General features: G+C 33.5%; 1 protein-coding gene across 1 annotated transcript in view; it reads left to right on the top strand.

Annotated features, from left to right (window-relative positions):
• Window positions 1-792: 792 nt before the first annotated feature.
• The window catches only part of LOC136031650 (phosphatidylinositide phosphatase SAC2-like), a 23,670-nt gene continuing 1,204 nt past the window's right edge, over window positions 793-23,258 (top strand). The window contains exons 1-5 of the mRNA XM_065711345.1: window positions 793-912; window positions 8,683-8,849; window positions 14,723-14,803; window positions 16,372-16,655; window positions 20,882-21,106. Coding sequence (XP_065567417.1) covers window positions 8,750-8,849; window positions 14,723-14,803; window positions 16,372-16,655; window positions 20,882-21,106 — 690 coding nt within the window. The 5' untranslated portion in view covers window positions 793-912; window positions 8,683-8,749. The remainder of the gene's footprint in view (window positions 913-8,682; window positions 8,850-14,722; window positions 14,804-16,371; window positions 16,656-20,881; window positions 21,107-23,258) is intronic.

The following is a 23,258-nucleotide window of genomic DNA, read 5'->3' as shown; positions in this document are numbered from 1 at the left end:
GGACGTGCTAGGAATAAAAATTGGTAGGGGTGTTGTGGACCAGCATAAATTGACATGATAACAGTCGTTTACCCGGCTCAACCATCTGTGGGGGGGGGGCTGGAGTGAGGGGAAATCGTGAAAATTGAGATATGTTTATCTTACGAATGGGTGATCGAATCTTAATGATATTTGATGTATAAAAAAGATCTCACGTCTCAAATGCTTCTTTTTCCATTCGGATCGGATCTGGGTAATTTGGTGTGTAGAGAAGGGGAATGGAATTCCTGGTAACCGGAAATCTAACGCTTAGAGTGGAGAGATCGGGATGAAACTTAATGGGGAGTTCTAGATACGTGATTTACATAACCGGACTGGATCCGATCTTTTTGGAGGAGTTGGAAAGATTTCTAGTGCTTTAGCGGGTTCGGTGCTTCTTGACGGGCTAGGGCGATGAAAATTCGTAAGTATGTCAGGGATCGACACAAATTGACTTGAGAACAGTCGTTTGCCCGATTCGACTATCTGGGGGGCTGGAGAGAGAAGAAGTTGCGAAAATTGAGGTACATTTGTCTTACGAATGAGTGATCGGATCTTAATAAAACTTGATATATAGAAAGATCTCATGTCTTAGATGTCCCATTTTCAATTTGGATCGGACGACCATCACATTAGCTGTTCAAAAATGTTTTGTTTGTCCCTTAATTTAAACCTTCTCCCCCACACCTAATTGTAGGCTACAAAATCCATCTACTAACTCGACCTTACTCTTGATCCAAAAATCCTCAAACCATAAACAAAGAACAGCAAAATCGATAACTCTAGTACCGTGTCTAATTTTAAGTTCTGACCTCGTCACAACTGCCGTCACAAATAAAAATTTAACGTTTAATGGAAGAAAACACTTAAAAGCTAAGGGCTAGAGTATTTCCAGTAAGTTGATTCAAAATTTACACCTCCCAGTAATAGTGCAATTAGGGGAATACATAGATTCCCCAGAAATCCAGAGGACAAAATGTGGAAATTCTGCAACAGCAAATGGCCAAGCTGGCAAAGTAGCCTGTCAATGTCTCTAAAATCCAAGTGGTTTTACCTGATGATCCAGTTAATTTAATAAATGAGTAAATGGTGAAATTCTAGTTTGGCTACTTTTTGCCATCTTGGAATGGGGTTAGGTTAGGAAAATGAAAATTTCAGTAGTGAATCCGGGGCCAAACACATACCCTGGGAAGGTATTGTCAAGCTTTCATGTCAACCCTCTTTTGAATCCTTATTCTTAGAAATTTTTCAATTTGACAGGTCTCTAGCCTACCTATTGAAGCTTTGACTAAACATTTTAGCATTTTTTTTTAATTTTAAGAAATGTACTTGCAGATCTTTGAAACCTCATAGATTGGGATTAAGCAAAGTTTTGAAGCTGAAAACAGTTTTTTTTACTTCATTTAAGCAGAAAATATGTTTTGTAAGGTTTCACTTTCATAACATAAAGATCTTTAGAGGTAATCAAAGGTCACTGCCCCCTAGAAAGAGAAGGAGTAGAGCTAGGTACTTCAAAAAACCTTTTCAGGATAAACTGTAATCTATAGACCCATTCCTGAGAGTTTTATTTTCCTCACCTAACCCCTTTCCAAGATAAAAAAAGTAGCTACACTAGAATTTTACCTGAACAAATTATAAATGTGCTAGTGAAAACTAGTGAAGAATTAGTTTGTTTTTCTAAGCCTAAGAAAACAAAAAGAAACTCAATTACAGGCTTGGATATAAATTGGGAAAAAGCTTGGCTAAAAAAAAATAATAGAGACTGATATGCAAGAAATGGAATAATAAGTAATAAAATAGAGATCAATAGGGCCACTACAGTCCTAAAAAAAACTATCCTCCAAGAAACAAGAGAATGATAGAGGAAACTAATTTAGGACAAATTTTCAAATAATTAAACAATAAAAGATAGCCTACATGGCAAAATCTCAAAATCTATACTGGCTAAAAATTCATGTTTTCTGTAAAAAGGATGGCATAGATTTCACAGTTCCATAAGTTAAAATGAAGATTCTTTTAGAAAAAAAAGAAAAGATCCTGGACATCCTTATAAAATACCAAGCAATAAAATTATTGATAAAATAAACCAACCCCTAATGAAAGACTTTGCTCTAGAAGAACTTTTAAATGGGCTACTTTAAAGAAAATAAAACCAAGAGGAATTGGTCCTGACCAAATACACTACCTAATGCTATAAAATTTACCAGAGGAAGCCAAAAATTTGCTTCTGAGGCTTTTTAACAAGTCTATGAAAGAGGGGTATGTCCCCAAAGAGTAGAGAAAGACATCTATTATCCTAATAACTAAAATGAGAAAGAAATCTTCTAGCCCAGATTCATGTAGACTCATTTTTCTTAGATCTTGCCTCTTTAAATTAATAAAACACTTTATAAAGAATAGAATTTTTGGCTTGTAATAAAATCTACATGGAAAAAGTAGTTTATTTGTCAGCCAAACCAGAGTACAACTGACTGCCAAGTTAGACTTGAGAACCCAAATAAAACAGGGCTTTGGATGCAGGAAGGATACATTTGCTGTTTTCTTAGAAATGCAGTCTGCATTTGATCAATATGATGTGCACAAGCTGTTGAATAAAGCACATGAAAGTAGTAGTCCTAGGGATTACATAAATTGGATTTCTAGCTTTCTGAGGAATTTTGGGGTTAGAGTATCTGCTGGTAGATAAAGTACAAATCTTCAGATTAAAAATTATATTTGACTACCTCAGCAAGGTGTGTTAAACCCCATATTGTTTGTTATATATTATAGCATTTTGGACCTCTCAACTGTCCTTCTTCATAAAGTACACACACACACACACACACACATATATATATATATATATACTAGCTGTTGGGGTGGCGCTTTGCGCCACCCCAACACCTAGTTGGTGGGGGCGCTTCACGCCCCCCCCAAGCCCCCCCGCGCGCGTAAGTTGTTACACGCCATATTAGTTACGCGCCATTGTAGTTGTGTCCCTATGTCCCACCTGTGAATATAGATAGATATATATATATATATATATATATATATATATATATATATATATATATATATATATATATATATATGTTTTTAACTACGTAAAACTTGCGAATATACAACATTCTTTGCTGTCCCATTGTCTGTGCATATAAATAGATTGTCAGGTTTACCGACTCTTGAACATGCAACATATAATGGTCCATGGGAAAACAATCATTTATATTCCCTGTGTCCCGGTCGTCATTTGTGTCCTGGTGTTCCAGTCTGTGATTTCTCTTTGAGTATCCCGGGCATCATTTATATTCCTTGTGTCCCGGTCTTCATTTATATCCCCCTGTGCCCCCCGGCGTCCCCATTGTAGTTGTGTCCCTGTGTCCCGGTCGTCATTTATATTCCCTGTGTCCCGGTCGTCATCTGTATCCCAGTGTCCCGGTCTGTATATACATTCGTTTTTTAGTTTTGTTTTTCTCCTTTATTTTTTTCCTTTTTTCTTTTTTTTCTTTTTTAGTTTATTTAGATTTTTAGATTTTTTAGTTTTTTTATTAGTTTTTAGTTTTTTTGTAGTTTTTACCATTTTTTAGTTTTTTTAGTTTTTTTTTTTTACTTATGTCCTGGTCGTCATTTATACTCCCTGTGTCCCGGTCGTCATTTGTGTCTCGGTGCTTTGTTGATTGCTAATTTATATTATATTTATATTTATATTTTTTATATTTATTAATATTTTTTTAGTTTTCTTTTTCTCTTATTTTTCAGTTTTTTCCTTTTTTTTTAGTTTTTTCTTTTTTAGTTTTTAGTTTTTTTTTGTTTTTTACCTTTTTTTAGTTTTTTTTAGTTTTTTAGCTTTTTTAGTTTTTTTATTAGTTTTTAGTTTTTTTTTAGTTTTTGCCTTTTTTTAGTTTTTTCAGTTTTTTTTAGTTTTTAGTTTTTTACCTTTTTTTAGTTTTTTTTTAGTTTTTTAGCTTTTTTAGTTTTTTTTCTTTTTAGTTTTTTTTTGTAGTTTTTACCTTTTTTAGTTTTTTTTCTTCTTTTGTATTAGTGTGAAATAATTCAGACGTCATATGTGGACAAACACGACGTCACTCGACAGACAGACAGACAGACATAACCCACAAACAACTTATTTTTATATATATTTATTCATATTTTTTTAGTTTTCTTTTTCTCTTTTATTTTTCAGTTTTTTCCTTTTTTTTAGTTTTTTTCTTTTTTAGTTTTTAGTTTTTTTTAGTTTTTTACCTTTTTTTAGTTTTTTTTTAGTTTTTTTAGTTTTTTAGCTTTTTTAGTTTTTTTATTAGTTTTTATTTTTTTTGTAGTTTTTGCCTTTTTTTTATTTTTTTCAGTTTTTTTTTAGTTATTAGATTTTTACCTTTTTTTAGTTTTTTAGCTTTTTTAGTTTTTTTTTCTTTTTAGTTTTTTTTTGTAGTTTTTACCTTTTTTAGTTTTTTTCTTCTTTTGTATTAGTGTGAAATAATTCAGACGTCATATACGGACAAACATGACGTCACCTGATCCACAGATCCACACACAGACAACTTATTTTTATATATATAGATATATATATATATATATATATATATATATATATATATATATATATATATATATATACATAAATATACATATATATATATATATATATATATATATATATATATATATATATATATATATATATATATATATATATATATATATATATATATATATATATATATATATATATATATATATATAATATATATATGTATATATATGCAGATGAAATTGCACTGGTGTCACCTGGAAAAACACTCCATCACCTACAGCTAGTGATGCAAAAAAGCATTGAATAATGTCTAACACTGGTGTAATAAAAACAAATATGATACTATCACCTGAGAAAACAGTTGGTATGGTTTTCTCAAGAAATAGCAATACTGCAATACCACAGGTGAATGTTTTGAATCAGTTTATTCAGGTGAATGACTCTTTTTGTTACCTAGGTCTATTTTTGGATAGTAAAATGACTTGATTGAGACATTCAAAGTATTTGTTTGGTAATATAAGGAGTAGGTTAAACCTTATACATGTAATGTGCCTAGGAAAAGGGGGTGCTTCTTACAAGTACTGTAGTAAAATTATAAAGGTTGTTATTGTTAGGAAGTTTGATTATAGTAGCTTTACATATGGTGATACTAGTTAGAAGAATTTAAAAATGTTAGGTATAGCTTAACATAGTGTTTGTAGGCAATGCTTAGGTTGCCTACATAGTACCCCTATTCCTGCAATGATGATCAAATTGGGGGTGAGCTCCCTTAAATTATAGGATGATAAGTTACTTGTGAAGTACTTAACCAAGAAAGCTAGTTTAGATGAGGATCTTATTAAGATAGAAATAATAAGTAATTAGAACAGGGATATTAGATTAAGAATGTGAATATTCCTTTTTTTTATAGATGTAGTAATTTACTTTCTATTGAGTCCCTAAATACAACACCGTTTAATGAGATTCTCTTTGAGTATAGTGTATTAAATTATCCATGTGTAATAAAGGATAATGTGTTGTCCCTATGCCTAACCATAGTAGAGATGATAACATGACTATAGAACATATTTTATCAAGTCATATGGACAAGCACAGAGTTGGATGATTTGTTCTGACTCTGCATCATCCCTTAAGTGCCTAATGAATGAACATGTCCATAGTCATGAATAGTGTATAGTATTCATCAAATTATTTGGTCATTTTATTGTATGGGGAATGATATACTTCTGGTCTGGGTTCCAGAACATGTTGAAATTGCTGGAAATGAATCTGCTGATAATATGGCTAAGTGGGGCATTATAGATAGCCAGAGTATAATTGTAAAACCCACACAAAGTGAATATATAACATGTATTATGTTGTAGGGAGACTAATGATTACATTAGAAATTGTGCAAATCCAATTTTAGAGCTTGATGATTATAGGCCACCATCTGATGGACTGGTCCATGATATTAGATCCTTATTGACTAATTATATATAAAATTGTAATCTGTATAATGTTTTATAAATCTTGTGTCTATATTGAATTTATGTATGACTTATTTTATTTATATTTTATTTTTTTTACTTTATATATTTCTAGACATGTTATGTGACCATAGCAGGATAGTGATGTGATATGCAGACTAAGGTCAGTGATTTAAATAAGAACACTCTGTACAACATCTTTGTACAACCCCATAATATTTTAAGTGTTGACATGACTAGTGTCAAATATATATCTGTGCGATACTAAAGTGGTGTGGTTCCACTTGAAGGCCAAGATTTCATAGAGGATGGCATGTATATGAGTGGTTGATTCTGAAATGTAAAGTAAACAACAACAACATCAATAAGTTGATTCCAGCAAGTTCAAGTCTTCCTTGATATCTCCTAGTAACATCACAGATTTCTTAGGTCTGGCTTGGAAATAAAATTTTGTTTCTGAAACAACTGTCACTTCAGGGCTGCCACAAATTTTTGGGGTAAAATTCTAGTCTAGTTTGTTTACAATATCTTGGAAAGTTGTTTAGTTATGTGATTGAAACTGAATGATCTCATTGGAAGGCATTTTGAAGCACATAGCTCCACTCCTCCCTCCAGAGAGTACTGACCTTTGATGATTTGATTTCTTGGAAATTTGTTTAGTTATGTGAATGAGACTTAATGATCTCATTAGAAGGCTTTTTTAAGCATATAGCTCCACTCCTCCCTTCAGAGAGTACTGACCTTTGATGATGGGAGTATATCCAATGAATAATGTCTAAAAATTTCTATTCTATAGAATGTACAAATAATTTCCAACCATACTCAAGTTTTGCATAGATTATCCAATTAGGTAACTAATTGAAACATTATTTTAAGCAAACAGACAATAGCCAACTAGAGAAATAATCAAAATTTAAAAGAAAAATAATTTTCGCTCACTAACCAGTATTATCATTTTGTATTGAGACAAGTTTATGGCTTACTTACAAGTTCCCCCCCCCCCCCCTCATCAGTACCTTGTTCTTTAAGCTAAAGATTGAATTTTGTCCCAATTATTTAAGAACAACTCCTGAAACACAAGGGTTGTTTAGTTAGAACATTAAGAAGCTTTTCTAAAAGTTCTAAAAAACCTTAGTGGAAAGAACAAGGTATTGAGGAGGGGGCAATCCCCTTCATATGCATAATAGTTTCTTTTCGTTTTAAGTTTTTATGTCACTCCTTACTTTCAGTTGAAAAAACTCGTTTTTTTTAAAAGTTAAATTATCTAAGGATTGTTTTATGTACTTGCTAATGCAACCCTGCATCAACAATAATCTGTGCAGAAAGTAGTGTTTAGTCCTAGTTTCTGAACTAAAGATTAATGTAATTGGATCATGCTTTATGGATCAAAGATGATAGGTCACCCAAAGCTATGTTTTTGGCAATCAATGTTAAGCCAAACAAAAAGCAGGCATCCTTGAATTGATCACAAGAAGATTATAAGAACAGATTTAGTTGAACAGGTTGAACTAGGAACTGTACAGAGGTACTGAAGACTGAAGGTGTGAACAATTTTTGATTATAGGAGACTACATTTTTGGAATTAACCTCTGGCAGCTTGGTGGCATGATTAGCTGTCAGTACTAGTACATTGCTAGTTCTGGTTTCAACACAGACTGTATTTTTTTTGTTCTTGTTTAGTAACCCATCTGGTTTTCAGAAATATGATTTTTCTTTAATTGGGTGTAGAAAGTTTTTCTTTGCCATTGGCTATATTGCTGCTGATAGTAATCAACTCACAACAATGTTTTGGTCAAGACCGCCTCAATATGCAAATCTCCTGTTGTAATTGCTATTCTCTTCTCAATGTGCAAAATGAAAATAATCAAAACACAATATCCTTTGATTAACTGATAGAATTGCTGTTCTTTCCAGAAAAAGTGAAATTTTAAACAAAATTGCTGCATTGTAATTCAGGCATTCTTTTCATTTAAAACAGGTTGCTCAAGCAACATAAAGCCTAATGGATGTATTCCATATGTAATGTTTGCGCTTTTTCTTGGCAGGACTAGTAAAGAACGAATTGCTCTGTTATTGCTACCCTAGACACCCTTTAAAGTATTTTAGTATAGTGTCATTCATGGCTGTTACCTACAATTATGATGCTATTCTTAAACCTGCAAGATGTAGGTTTTTTTTTTGTCAAAAAAGTGATTTTATTTTTAAATATTTTGGTTTGTTAATTACAAAGGCACGTAAATGTAGCAATTTAAATGAAGCCTTAAAAGACTCTCTATGATGTTTCAGTGCCCTGCTAGCTGCAGACCAAAAAAAAAAAGAAAAAAAATGGAAAAAAAGTGCATCTCCTGCAAAAAAATTATTTTCCTTGTGTTCAAGCCAATGAATTTTCCTTGATATTGAAGCCAAGGGACTGTAAATTTCCTATACAGGGTTTTTGACTAAGGCAATCCCAGTGGCGCACTTTTTATTTCAATGCAACACCGTTTTTAGAGGTTTCAGGCTTTTTTTTGGTAACTGTGGGTTGTGTTAGCCCTTTACTAGGTTGAAGTTAATGCTGCAGCCACAATTTATATTAAAGGGAATAAAAAGGATCCAGAAAATATGTGGATTTTAGGTCACTTGCATGCTCTATTGCTATATCATCACTCTTGTTTCTTTTATTATTTGCCTTTTTCTTTCTTTAAGCTAAAATTTGCCTGCAACTCAAGGAATTCAGCTGTAACTTGGGACATCAACACACATTCTGAAGTTGATGGAAGTACTATCATCTAGAGAACATATCATATTTTTAGATGGAAAAAAATCGTTGTGGTTTGAAAAGCACAATTTCAGTTCATGCTCATTAAAAGAGGGTAAGTCTTGGATAATCCATCATAGCTCAATAAGGAAAAATAATTTTCAGAAGTGCCCCAAAAATTGCATCATCAGATAGGCTGTTATTATTATTTATTTTTATTTTTTTGGGGGGTATGGTGGGTGTCTAAGGAAGTTCCCTATTGTCTTAACTGTTTGGAATTTTGCTTGTTTCACTTGACGTCTTGGATTTGCTACTAAGACATTGGGAATGCTTAGGAGGAAATTTCAGTCAATGTTGGTATTACCGGAACAATTTTTTTGGGTCATGAAACTATTGTTAAAAGATGCATTTTGACTTTTTGAACATCTTTTCTCTCTTGCAAAACTACCGTAAACTCACCGTTATGCAGTTATTCAAACTGAAAGTTGGTCATTTTTCTGTTAATTTCCATTGTTTTTAGTCTTTTTTTTCTGTAAGATCTATTGCGCTATTGTTTATTTGTTTATCGTTTATTTGATGATAATATGTACAATAGGAATAGATATTAGATAGAGGTTAGGTTAAGTACATTCCAAAGGCAAATTATTTTAGGCTGATTCTTTCATAAATAAACTTCTCTCAATCAACGAAAACGGAAATGATTGCAATTCTATATGTATAAATACAAGAATATTTGGGCTGGAACATCTCCATAACGGTGAGTTTGCAGTAGTTTTGCAAGAGAGAAAAGATGTTCAAAAATTGAAAATGCATCTATTAACAATAGTTTCATGACCAAAAAATTGTTCCGGTAATACCATCATTGACCGAAATTTCCAACTGAATAGTGATTTTTATCTACAAAACTTGACATAGACGTCAAAGAATTAAATCTGATCAATGCTAGCTAATTGTCATATCCTAAGCTCCCTCTAAACGTTCCCTAAAAGTTTCATGTTAATACCCTTTGTGTCATTAGTTATAGTAACCATAGAAGTAGTATTAAAAGTATGCATGTTCTGGCTAGTGTCTTGTGGCTTAATAATCTAACCCTTCCTGAGATATTGCTTTGTCACCCTTTTGAACATCCACATGCTCATAGTTCGTTTTGATGTAGTTTAACATGAGCCTAAATTGTCCCTGAAAAAGCTTCAGCTTAATTGATTAAGCTTCAAACTAAAGCTCTGAAGCTTTCTGAAGCATTGCTGATATGTCCTCTTGACAACCTATATGGGCATAGCGTGTTTCGAGTTGTTCAATACAGTTTTGATATTGCCCAAGATTTTCGTCTTAATACCCTTAGTTTTATTAGCAATAGTAGTAGCACTGTAGCAATAATTGTAGCAGTAGTGGCAGAATTAATAGTAGTAGCAGCAGCATTAATAACAGCAGCAACAGCATTAATAATAGTAACATCTTGCACATCTTGTACTTTGATCAGTTAAATATTCCCCTGATGATGCCCTGTAAGTTCCACCTTGATACTGTAAACTATTCCAAAAATATTGCTGATGTACCCTTTTGATCCCCTTTTGGCACCCTTTTTATCTTAATACTCTTTAACTTTACAAGTTGTTGCAATTTCAGTAGTAGTAGTATTAGTAAAAATACCCCTGGATTTCTCCCCACTCCTTGATTTTAGAAATACCTTTTTATTTGGTATTTTCATTGAAACAAAATACCCCATCCCTAGATTTAGTATAAGTCTAGAATTTGGCTCTTGAGAAGGAAACGTGTTAAAAATCAATTGTTACTTCATAATGTGTAAGATATTTGTAGTTAAGACATTTCAACTCCAGTTCCACTATACTTTACCAGGAGCCCCCCCCCCCCCAATGTGCAAATATATAGCCCAAATTATATTTTTTCCGTGGGTTTTGCCATGCATCACTCTTGTTTTAACCCGTAACATAAAATAAAAAACATATTCAAATTAAAGATAAAAATTTAATGGGAAAAACACATTTTTTAAAACAAAAGTATACTTTTTGGGTGCCATATGACACTTTATGATTGCCTTATTAAGTTGAATTTATAAAAATAAATTAAATATAGCAGTTGGTTCATCAATGAGCTCATAATTAGTCCTCTATGATGTCCATGTGTCTGGCCCAGCCTTTCCATTCCAGACATGCCACCGTAATTGCTCTTTAGGTATACCATGTGGTACCTTTTGATGGCTTTTTCTAGTCTAGTTTGTAAAAAAGATACGATATTAGAATTAGTAGAGCCCTTCTTAAACTCTACACGCAGTACATTAGACTAGTAATTGGGTATGGCCTGATTATCTATAGAGCTTGCTCAAAACAGCTCTTCAAGAAACTAGAATGTATACAAAATAAAGCAATCGGCCTTGCTACAGGATTTAGGAAAACAACAAAGGTTCCACACCTTTTACAAGAAGGAGGGCTCCCACCAAATGAAAATATTTAAACTATTAACTCTAAGATACGTGACAAAATTTGAAACAACCCCTCACCATTTTCTATTTCCAGAAGGCAGAGCTAGCCTGCTAGAGCCTAAAACCACACACTGATGCTAGCAATTACAGCCAGGGCATAATAACCCATCAAGCCTGAACATATGAAAATTAAAATAGCAAAAGAATCATCATGGATATCAACCATCCCAGAGGTTAAGCTGGAATTTTTCTCCCTCAAAAAGGAAGAAATTGATTCCAAACTGCAATCCAACATATCAAACAGCTTCTAAGAAAGGAATATAATGAATGTGCCCACTATTTGCTGATGGGTCTTTAAGTGAAGAGGGATCGGGAAGTGGACGCTTTTTAAGAGAGCAGAGCCTATGCATCATGGAAAAAAACAATGCAGGGATCAGCTAACTAACAGCTGAAGTAGCTGCAATCAATTTGGACTTAGAGACCCTATTTAACTGAAACAGAGAAATTAACATATAGTGGTATTCTCTTACTCTAAATCTGCCCTCAATATCGTAAAAAACGCGAACTTTGAATCACTGGAAATAGACCTACATCAAACCAAACAAAACTTAAACAGCCTTGGAAGATTAGGCTTTGTAGGATTACGACTGAAACCATTACCTAAATTAAGGCAAACAAACTTATCCTCCTTTCCAACCTGGATGCAATCAGTCGGGTCCCATCGCCTGTGTACAAATACAGCTAACCTCAACTACCATTGTTTTTCATATAAACTAAAGCAGCTAAATGGAGAAGTTACCAATAACCCATTTTGCCAGTACTCTGAGCACACGGAAGAAACCCCTCAGCACATACTATTTAATTTTGAAATACTGGAAACAAAACAAGTCAGTCTCTTCAATTTGCAAACTAAACTGGGACTTAAATCAAACCCATTGACTGGTGTAAAAACTTTAACCCAATCTTCAAAAAGAGATTTCTTCATACATGTTTTTAACCTACTAACGGATCTAAACCTGCAACACCATCTATAGTAGGTCAAAGTGAGCTGACTTATTGAATTGGATAAACCTTACCATGATGTTACCACATGTTTTTACCTAATTAGCTGATTTATCAGCTTTGCATATTCGTCCATATTTTGAATATTTAATTGAAGAAGCAGGGCTTACAACAACGGCGTTTATTATAAGTCACGTAATTTCTACGGCACAAGATACACTACGTAGTAAGCCAACATCCCATTCAGCCAGAGTTTAATTGTCCCAAGAAGAAGCGTACGAGCTTATTGCGAGAAAAGAAGAACAAACTAAGGATTGAGATATTGTCAACCGAATCCATAAAGAAGAGGGAAGATCTGGTTTTCAGGCCTCCCGCCTCGAATGTATTCAGTTGATTGATTGATTGATGAATTCTCGTAGTGTGAAAGCTCTTTTTCTGGTCTTCGACGGCTGAAGACGTACTGCCGCAACACCACGGGGCAAGAAAGGTTATCTTCACTTGCACTGTTGGCAATTGAAAGAGAAATACAAATTGACCGTATAATGTTGTAAATGAATTTAATGTGGAAAAATGTAGACAACTACACTTTCTGTAACGAGTCTGTTTAATACAGAGCCAAAACATTGATTTTTGTATTCCAAGATTAATTGTATATTGTAAGTTTATTTTATATGTACATATTAGTAATTTTGAAATATCATAAGATAGAGTCGAGCAACAGTACTTAATTTTATGTTTGTTTAATGTGTGTTTATTGTTTATTATGTATTGTATAATGTTTTGAATTTAACCAAGTAGTGCTTTCGCTGAATAGTAACTTTTCTTCAGTACCGCTCGATAAATTGTGCTATTGAAGACTTATGGCAGGTACATAATACGTTTACTTTTTTTTCATTGGGAATTTAGTATTCAGTAAAAAAATAATTTTCGAAAACAAGTCTTCGGACATCTTAAAAACATATTCAGGCTAGTGATTTTTCCAAACGTTTCAACACCCTTTTTTCCTGAAGGATATCACACGTCCCTTGCCTCCCCAGGTGTGAATCCCCTCTTCCCCTTCCCCATGAAAACGCTGGAGCTAAGCCTCTGTCAGTAGGCCCTACCAGCTTAATGTCGAAAAGCCTGCTTAAATGCCAAGATTTCCCCAAACAAAGCTAAATTGATTTGGCGGAGACTGTCGACTTAAAAACTTTTTGAGAACAAAATAATGTTGGTTAAATATCACTTGTAGAAAAATCAATCCTACAACATTGTAGATTAATTTTGTTAATTATCGGACTTAATTTCCCGCTTTTTTAGTGAAGTCACCGAGAGGCTGCCAGTGGTTTTAGCATATTTGTTTTAATCCCTACTTCCCATGCTAAGTCACCCATGATCAAATTTTTGCAAGTTTTTAATTATCTTCCTTATGACGCTCGTGTTCGTAATTAGCGATTTGGAAAATCCATAAGCACACATTTTTGTAGGAATCAAACCCCAAATTTAAATATATACTTGTCAGGTTTGGGCTATGGAATTTTGCATTGAGCTGTTTTCCTTGTAATCAACAAGCTTTGAAACCTTCGAATTCAAAATGCTGGGGAAATGGAAGTCTTATGTGATTAATTTAGGCATTATAATGTCATCATTTTGTCTTTGAATGTTGATATTCTAATTCTAGCTGTACCATACTCAAGAATTTGAAAATTTAGATTTCGATGAAAGTAAAAAATTATTTGTAATTTGGCTAGTGGAGAATCGTATGAATGGGGAGTCGTGGGAGGAGGAAGGAGTATGAGGTTACCAATCCAATAACAAAGCGAATTGATAATCATAAATTCTACTAGCAAGACTCTTAATTGTAGTAATCTTAATTTGATAATTATTAATGAACCCTATTTGTGATCAATTTAGGCGACATACTTCATTTTAGCGTTTGCATGTTCTATTGAGACTGCATAAGCCACAAAACTGAGCATTTGGATTTCAGTGCAAATTAAGAGCTGTGTAAAATTTGGCTTGTAAAGAGTTGTATGAGTGGAGATTTGTGGTGTCACTCAATCCTCATGCACTGTCATCTATTCAGAGTGTCACTCTTTGTCCCCTATAATGAATTTCTATTTTCCTTTAAATGTTTTCCTTCTACCTTTTCTCACTCCATTTGGGAAACGAGCCGCTTTACGTTTGTGTCCAGAGGGTAATCGAAAGCTAAATTTTTTGGTACCCATCATACTCGATCTATAAAGTGCAGCCTAGCTAGACACGAAATAATGCCATTTGAGTTCATGTTCATACACATTTTCTTCATTGCAGAATGTGCCCTATGAAGTTTAATTTTGTATAGATGTTTTCTGCATAGAAGAGTGAATTATTCAATACGTTAGAAATCATATACATCCTATCCTCTGAACACATAAGCCATCTCTGGTTTCTGTATATAATTGTACCAGTTATAGTATTATTGCTAGTCCTATCTGTATAGCTGAAAGATTCCTTACTTTGGCTTTGTGTATGCAATTAGATCCTTGAATTAGATTGTCTAATTGATTTCTATACTTTAATTTTAGACTGGAGTATTTGTAATGAACAAGACTTAGAATGTGTTGGTTCCTGCTTTGGAATAATAGGTGTCATAGAACCTATCTCAGGTAAGATCTCATTTATTTGGACATAAGTAAACTAAAACGAAAGTATTTTGTCGTTTTATTTAAAAATAGGGAATTACATTTATGAAAACTTGTATCAGCACTTTTACCAATATTTACTTTTTGTCTCTTTTTTTTTGTCGATTTCGCCTATTTACCAACGGTTTTTACGCATCGATACCATCAGTCTATAGCCCATTCATTAGATCAAATATGCTACTATTGCAGAAGAAAATCTAACCAAAGTTAGAAGTCAGAAACACTGCTACACACGCTCCTCCTCCATCTTAATCTATTCAAATCCTCCCTCTTTACACCCTCCCAGGAAGTTCCCATTTCCTTTCTTTACGACATCCTCCCACCCCAACTGCGGACGACCTGTTTTCCGTTTAGTCTTAGATAGACGATCAAAAGGGCCAATCTTTGGCAATCTGCTGTCTTTCATCCACAGAACGTGCTCTAGCCATTTCAACCTTTCTCTCACTATAGCCGTAGAAAATGAGATTGATCCGCACTTTTCGTACCGCCTACTATTTGAAATACGGTCAGTCACCCGGCTAGCTTAAACAATTCTTAGGCCATTTGTTCGGAATACATCTTGTAAATCTTCCTTCGGTTTTCGGAGCGCCCATGCTTCAGAGCCATATTGGGCCACAGTCATCACTGTTGCTTCTAAATTCTAATCTTGGTTCGCAGACCTAACTTACTATTATCCCAAAACTTTTTCAACTGTGAAAAAACACCCTGAGCCTTGGCTATTCTACTTCTAACATCTTCACTGCTCCCACCGTCTTTACTAATAATACCGCCAACATAAATGAAGTTGTCTACTTGATCGGTCTTTTTGTTACCCAACGTCACCTTTTCATCTTCACTTATTCCTACCTTTAGCGATTTTATCACATCCTCTGTCTTTCCTAAAACCATACTGTTCTTCTGTTAAAACTTTGTCTACAGCATCTCTCAGTCTAAAAAGTTTTATCATGCTAAGTAATTTGCTACCTAAAGATGCCAGACTTTGCTCTATAATTATCACATTCACTTTTATCTCCTTTTTTTATACAGGGGTTTAATTAGAGTTTTCCTAAATTGCTAGGTACTTCCCCTTTTTCATAAATCATATTTACAATCTTCAGTAACTTATTTCCAACCTCATAGCTACCATATTTAAGAAACTCATTTAGCACACCATCAGCACCTATTTTTTTATAGTCATTTTAGTCCTGTTGCTAATTCATCTTCACAAAATAAATTTTCCTTCACATACAAGCTGTCACCAACTTTCATTTTCCTCTACATCTTTCCCTGTAACTAATTAAATAAGTTCTATGTCTCCAAATTTGATGCTTCCTACCCCTGGGATATGAGTTTCTAAAACTTCTAATAAATCCAGGTTGAAGCGTCTGAATTCGTCAGGCAATGTAATAGTTTTCTTTAATGCTGTACCATTTCAAGTTGCAATTTTTGTATCTTTCAAGTCATTGAAACAATTATGACCTCAAAAAAAGCAGTGGTCCCACAACCATTGGAGGTGTTTTACAATCTTTATGTATAGTTATTAATCCTTTTAGGTCTGTTTCCAAAGATCTTAGTCATAAAGCGATCTTGCAAAGTTGGTACACTGCCAGATGACAAAGAAGTCTTTAGAATAGATGAGGTGTCACTGTTAGAAATAGCTGCCGATGGCTATGTAGCTGGTGATCTGTGTAGATGTCATAAACATGGAGGAGTGGCTTCATCCCGAGCCAATGCAAATATTGGAAAATCTACCTTAATTAATACTATTGGCAGTTTCAAGCTGGCAACAAACTCTTTGAAAAATGCAACTGCACAAGCCGCAGTCATTGCTTCTCAGGTATGATATTTATCTCATAAATTTATCATTATCAAACGCAAAAAACATATACTAAAAATAAAGAAACTCAAAACATAGGTGCACGTATGGTAGTTGAGGGTTATCCGCCTTTCAGCTAGTCTTTAAGGTGGAAAAAGTGTTTTAATGATTCTGCTTGCATAAAATTTTACTGTTTCATTATATTCAATTTTAATCAAAATTAAAGTTATTATCTGAATTAACCTCATTTGTATTAATCTTATTCAAATTTAAAGGTAAAAATTTGCTGCTTACTAGCTGGAGTTTATCTGTTAAAGCTAAAATATAATTTATTATATTCATAATTGTATGGTTCCCATAACAAATCCGTGGCAGTATTTTCCTGTCTTTTCTTTTCTTCTTGCAAGAGAGAGAGATAAAGGGAGTGGTATCTCACTCAATGGGCAGCCTAGTGGGAAATAAAGAGATTGGAAGTCCCGTTTTCCTAAAAACAAGCGAGCAGTTTTGATCTAGATCCCATAATTTGGAAATGTTGACTGTAAGGATCTGCTACTTCAGAGCGGTTTACTCTTTTTATTAACAACTGTTGAGAATCCAGGATGTGATCTATTTTCTTTTTACCTTATCTGTCCCAAAACAGACACCAAGTCATTATATAGGAGCGGGAATTTCCGAAAAGGGTATCTACATTAATTTTTCTCTCAGGATATTAAAAGTCTGATCAGTAATTTTATTATTTTTGAAGTGAATTACACACGTGCACGCTGAAAACTTGATTGCTATTTTCCATAGAGAAATACCACCTTAATATTTTTCATAATTACAACCTTAGTAACGGGTGATTTATCCTTGGTGATTTATTTCACTTATCCGTAGATTTTAGCGGAATGATTCTTTGTAATTTTTTTCTTTTTGCAAGTTAAGCTTTATTACAGGTAGTTTCATAATATATGTTGGAACATAGATATGCATCTGATCCATTATTCATTGGGCTGCAGTTAGCTTAGTTTAGTATCTCTTGTAGTGCTATTATTTTTTTATGATAAATTTCCATTTGGTAGATGAAAATATTCTGTCTCAAGTTCAGGGTGTTGATTGGAATTTATGAGCAGAACTACCTTTATTCACAGTTGAATTCTAGTAATATAAGGTCTTTAGGTGAGTCCATATTAATAATCGAAGCGGAATTATATCCAAAAGACGATAAGTGCGATGCTGTTATAGAAGACGCAGAAGACACTTTTATGTTTATCGGAACACATGTATAGGCTGTTTAAAGACAAAAAACTTCCATGATATGCAACTAATAACCGTCAATTACGGGATTTTTGAGCAGAAATCAATATTGAATTTATGAAAACTGTATGATCTGGTCTTAGCTAAGCTCACTGGATGTGGAATTTACTTTATCACAACAAAACACAAGGAGTTTTGGGACAAACAGACAAGTGGAATATCACCATTTTAGACAAAATGATTTTTGTCATTGGACTATCTAAATTATTTTGAAAAGTGGAAAAACTGTTTAAGACCATTATAACGTTTTGTCATGTGCAGAAATTCTACATGGATTACAATAGAAGTTTAACACACACCCCCCCCCCCGCCCCCAAAGAAGTTTTGTCAGTGAAGAACAGTAGCTGCAGTGTTTTTGAATAAATGTATCCAGATTTGAAACCAGAAATTAAATACTTGTAAATAGTTGACAAATTTGGAAGCGCTAAAAATGTGACCCTTCACCCCACCCCCACTGAGTCAGAAAAAAATAATGATGAATCCTTTTTTTGAGATACTGTCTTAAAATTACATTAAATCATTGCATCCATTGCTCAGGGTAAGCTTCTAGACGAGTTTCTAGCTGTTGTCTTTCTTACATCAATATTAGGTCTTATTCAAATTAAATAAAAAAAATAAGTTCTTTTTTTAAATGAAAGTAAGTAGCGTCATTACAACTTAAAACGAACAGAAATTACTCTGTATATGAAAGGGACTTTTCTTTCTCAACGCCCCGCTCTTTACGCTAAAGTTGGATTCTTTCTCTTAATTCTACTCTTTAAAACAGTAAAAAACTTTAGCGTAAAGAGCGGGAGAAGGAAAAGCCCCTTTCATATACGGAGTAATTTCTGTTCGTTTTAAGTTTTATGTCGCTACTTACTTTCATTTAATAAAACTTGTTTTTTTTTATTTAATTTCTGGACGTTTATGAATTAATGCATGTTTTGATATTGGCTCTCGCGCACATGAATAATTAAAACGAAATTTGCGTATTGATTGTCTTTTGGCTAAATGGCTTTCTCATAGTTTTAACCAATTTTTTGATTACTTAAAAAGGCAATTATAACTTTTCATTCTTTACGAACGTTTTCATTAGTAAAAAATATACGTAACTTACGAATTAACTTGCGTAACGAACTTCTATATTCATAATATGTTTTTCATAGTATGTTTTTATTGCGCATATGATGGGGTTCACCCCTCGTCGCTGGTAAATGATACCCCTGAATCACAAAGGCCGTAGAATAAATAGTTGAAATTACTAAAAATACTTTAGCGTAAAGAGCGAGGTATTACGAGGAGATAAACCTCTCAAATGCGTAATAATTTCTGTTCTTTTTAAGTTTTAATGCTGCTCCTCGCTTTCAGTAGAAAAAATTTTCATATTTATTTTTTCATTGTTTTTTTTTTAAATAATGCTAGAAAATCCTCCTTCCTTGAAAGTCTCTTCCCCCATGTGAAGCTCCTCCATGGAAAGATCCTCCTACGTAACCCCTTCCCTCAACTCTCCGCCCAACCAAAAAAATACCCCTGAAAACGTCTCTACACTTCCTAGTAACCATTACTATGTGTAAACACAGGTCAAAGTTCGTAAGGTGACGCCCTCCCACGGGGACTCCGGAGGAGTAAGTCGTCCCCAAAGACATAGTTATTAAGTTTTTCAACTATGGTGAATAAAATGGCTATCTTAGAATTTTGATCCGGTGACTTTGGGAAAAGTTGGGCTCGGGAGGGGGCCTAGGTGCCCTCCAATTTTTTTGGTCACTTAAAAAAGGACACTAGAACTTTTAATTTCCGTTTGGATGAGCCCTCTTGCGACATATTAGGACCACTGAGTCGATACGATCACCCCTGGGGAAAAAACAAACAAATAAACACGCATCCGTGATTTGCCTTCAGGCAAAAAATGCGAAATTCCACATTTTTGTATATAGAAGATTGAAACTTCTACATTAAGGTTCTCTGATACGCTGAATCTGATGGTGTGATTTTCGTTAAGATTGTATGACTTATGGGGTGTTTCGCCCTATTTTCTAAAATGAGGCAAATTTTCTCAGGCTCGTAACTTTTGATGGGTAAGATTAATCTTGATGGAACTTATATATTTAAAATCAGCATTAAAATGCAATTTTTTTTATGTAATTATTGATATCAAAATTCCATTTTTTAGAGTTTCGGTTATTATTGAGCCGGGTCGCTTCTTACTACAGTTCGTTACCACGAGCTGTTTGATGATAGTACCAAAATGATGTACATTCTTCTTTAAATGTATTAAGTACTAGTAGAAACAAATGTCTTAAACTGGCTTTGAAAAAGGCTGCTAAGATAGCATTTTGCTTTCAAAGTATAGAATCAGATTTGCATGTTGTAATGTGTATTGAGATATTTTTACAGTGTTAAGTAATTTTTGGGTTTTGCTGATAGACATATATCGAAGACCGTTTGGTTTCCTTCATCTTGCCGCCTTATAGGAAATCCTGTTTACAATTCTTCCCACTGGTATTGCATATCAAAGCCAAAGGTGTACACTTTGGTTTACAACATAGCTCATAAGACTCCTTTTTTAATGTCTAACATCTCTTTCTAAATTTCGATGGGATCTGTGCTATATTTAAATCCGATGGATCAAAGAGTCGAGAAAGAGAGACTTAATTGGATAATAATAATAATAATTTTCATTGCTCTAAAAATCTTAGGTCCATAATACAAAAAGAAAAATTGAATTCTAATTAATTTGTGTTACATAAGCAAAAGCAATACACAAAGTACAAAAATTTATTTCTGTGTTCCATTTTAGGTCTGATAAGTCATCCTAACCTTTCAACGCCATTTGTCATTAAACCTCTGCTCTCCTTTTACTTGCTCCCGCGTTTTTTTTTTATAAATAACATGTTTAAAGTCTGCTTCTCAATGAGCTTAATATTGGGAATGACAACACGCATTGATTGATGCCATGTTCCTTTCTTGTTTAGGTGCGACCTGGATCTAAGAAAGACCCCAGGGACCCGTCCCGTTTGGAGCGGAAAATTTGTGATGAAATACTGAAACTCTTTCATGGTACAAACTCATTCTACTTCTCTCCGACTGGAGACATCACAAAAGCAGTTGCCCGACAAAAGCCTGGTGTCGAAACTCAGGAAGAATGTGAGGATCGGTTCTTTTGGAACAAAGCCTTGCTGTCAAACACTAGTGGCTTTGTAAGTTATCTTAAAGTATGAATAAGGCTAATGTTAGGTTAGTCTAATTTACTAGGAACAAGAATGGAACCATAGTTTCATAAATTTAGCACCTGGCGTATAGTAGTGGCAGTCTAGTTATCCTGCTTTCGCTGATTTTGCGGAAAAATCCGAAGACAGCATACAACTATAAAAATTATAGTTTAATAATTTACATAATTTAACTGCACATTAATTTTGCATCCAAGTATTCAAAACTAAACTGTAAAACATATTAGACAAATCAACTTTGATTTTAAACACGCTCCTGAAACATTAGCGTGTTTTTGAAACATTAGAATCAAGAATAGATATCAGGTTGAACTCAAACCTGTTTTTTCTTTTTGTGGATAATAGAAGTGATCAAGTGCAAAACATGCTAAAATCTAATTAACGATAGCCCGCAACACTAATTACGATGCGCAAATACCGAAATTGAGATCGATCTGCAAATCTAAGTAGAAGGGTTCCAAGAAATACTGCACTAGTAAAAAAAAAAATTTTTAAGATCTTATTTTTATATTTCATTTACGTTTATGTATTTTTTAATTTTAATGTCAAATATTTTTTGGCAAATCATTTTTAGCATTGTTAATATCATATTTTGTATGTTTGCATCTACAAATAAATGCAAAGACAATAATAACTGATTACTTTTCCGATTTTCTTCAACAAGTATGGTCAAAAGTGGTTCTGAATTCATTATAAGGATGTGTAATATTGTGTGAGGTCTGTATAATTGTAAAGCGTTTTTAAAATGGCCTTCAAAATCATTTGGTTTCACCACTCCTTTAATAAACCCCAAATAATTGTATTTCAAGCTATTTTCATACCACATTTTGGGCAGAATCCCCTTTAACATAAACCTTAGTGGAGAGAAGAGCAATAGAATACCAATAAAGTAGTCTACATAGAAAATTCAATTTCATTTCTTGCAAACATTTTGTTCATATGGTTGTCTAGTGGATCTTTGGTTTAGTACAATTTTACTCGTTGTGGTATTGTAGATGTATAGGCAATTTTAGAAAATCATATGTGTTTTTTTCTTCTGACAAAGCCATTCCTGGGCAACAGATTAACACCCTGCTGCCTGTTTTGGCATATTTCCTCCAGAGAGAATTCCATGAGTTGTGTTTGTATTCGAAAACATATAATCGCTTTAAATTTGAATTCCTTTTTTTTTAATTTGGTCAATTTCTTTTTTGGCCTCCTAGGCCTAAAAGATACATTTCACAAATTAAGGATAATGAACGTTTAATCACCACACCTACGACAGATAACTCTTTCTCATCTACTAATTTATCACCACCACTAATTATGTAAGGCTTTTTTGGTGTTTTTTGCCATCTTTTTTCTGTATTAACAGTATCCCAACTATAGATGCAATAGAGAATAAGAATTAACCCATTTTTGAAAAAAGCCAGTAGTGTGTAAATAATAATTGGAGAACCAAATTAGGCACCAATAATTAGATCGGATCAATCAATGGTATTTTGTTGTGTTCCCTCCAAAGAGAGCTATTTTCAAGAAGTGGGTGTCCATTAGAAAATCTGAAATCGATGTAAAATTCGAATTATTTTGTAAATTTAGTTACTTTTCCTCTAGCCTCCTAGGCCTAAAAGATGCATATTATAAACTTTGAACTATAAACATCTAATTACCACACCTAGGACGAATAGTTTTTTTTCATTTAGTAATTGTCTTATCATCAGTTGTTAAGTAAGGCTTTTTTGGACGACGAAGGGACTTGTGGTAACGATTATAGACTTGAGCGAACTTTGTTCTTTAGTACTTAGAGTTAAGGCTTCTTCTTTAGTGTGTTTAAAACGTATAAACTCTCTTTAGTGAACAATAAAAGGACTATAATTTCGAAATAGCACCAAATACATGACCTAGCTAAAAATTTTAGACTAGAATAGTTAGTTTAGTTTTTCAGGAGCCGTTTACTGTTAAAGAAGGAATCAGCAAAATTAAATTATTTGCCTTTCATGGAGGGTTATATTATTTTTCTATTTCATCTCGTGATTTTGCCTTGTGCCGTGAATATTGAAAGGGCTATATATCCAATAAGGTGCCAAATCAATGCTGTGATTAATAAGTTTAGACTGAACCATTTATGTAAGGATTTTAATAG

Source organism: Artemia franciscana, chromosome 1 (genome assembly GCF_032884065.1).
Source record: "Artemia franciscana chromosome 1, ASM3288406v1, whole genome shotgun sequence".
Classification (NCBI taxonomy): Eukaryota; Metazoa; Arthropoda; class Branchiopoda; order Anostraca; family Artemiidae; genus Artemia; species Artemia franciscana.
The sequence above is the reverse complement of the archived record's forward strand: the minus strand, read 5'-3'. Positions and strand labels throughout refer to the sequence as shown.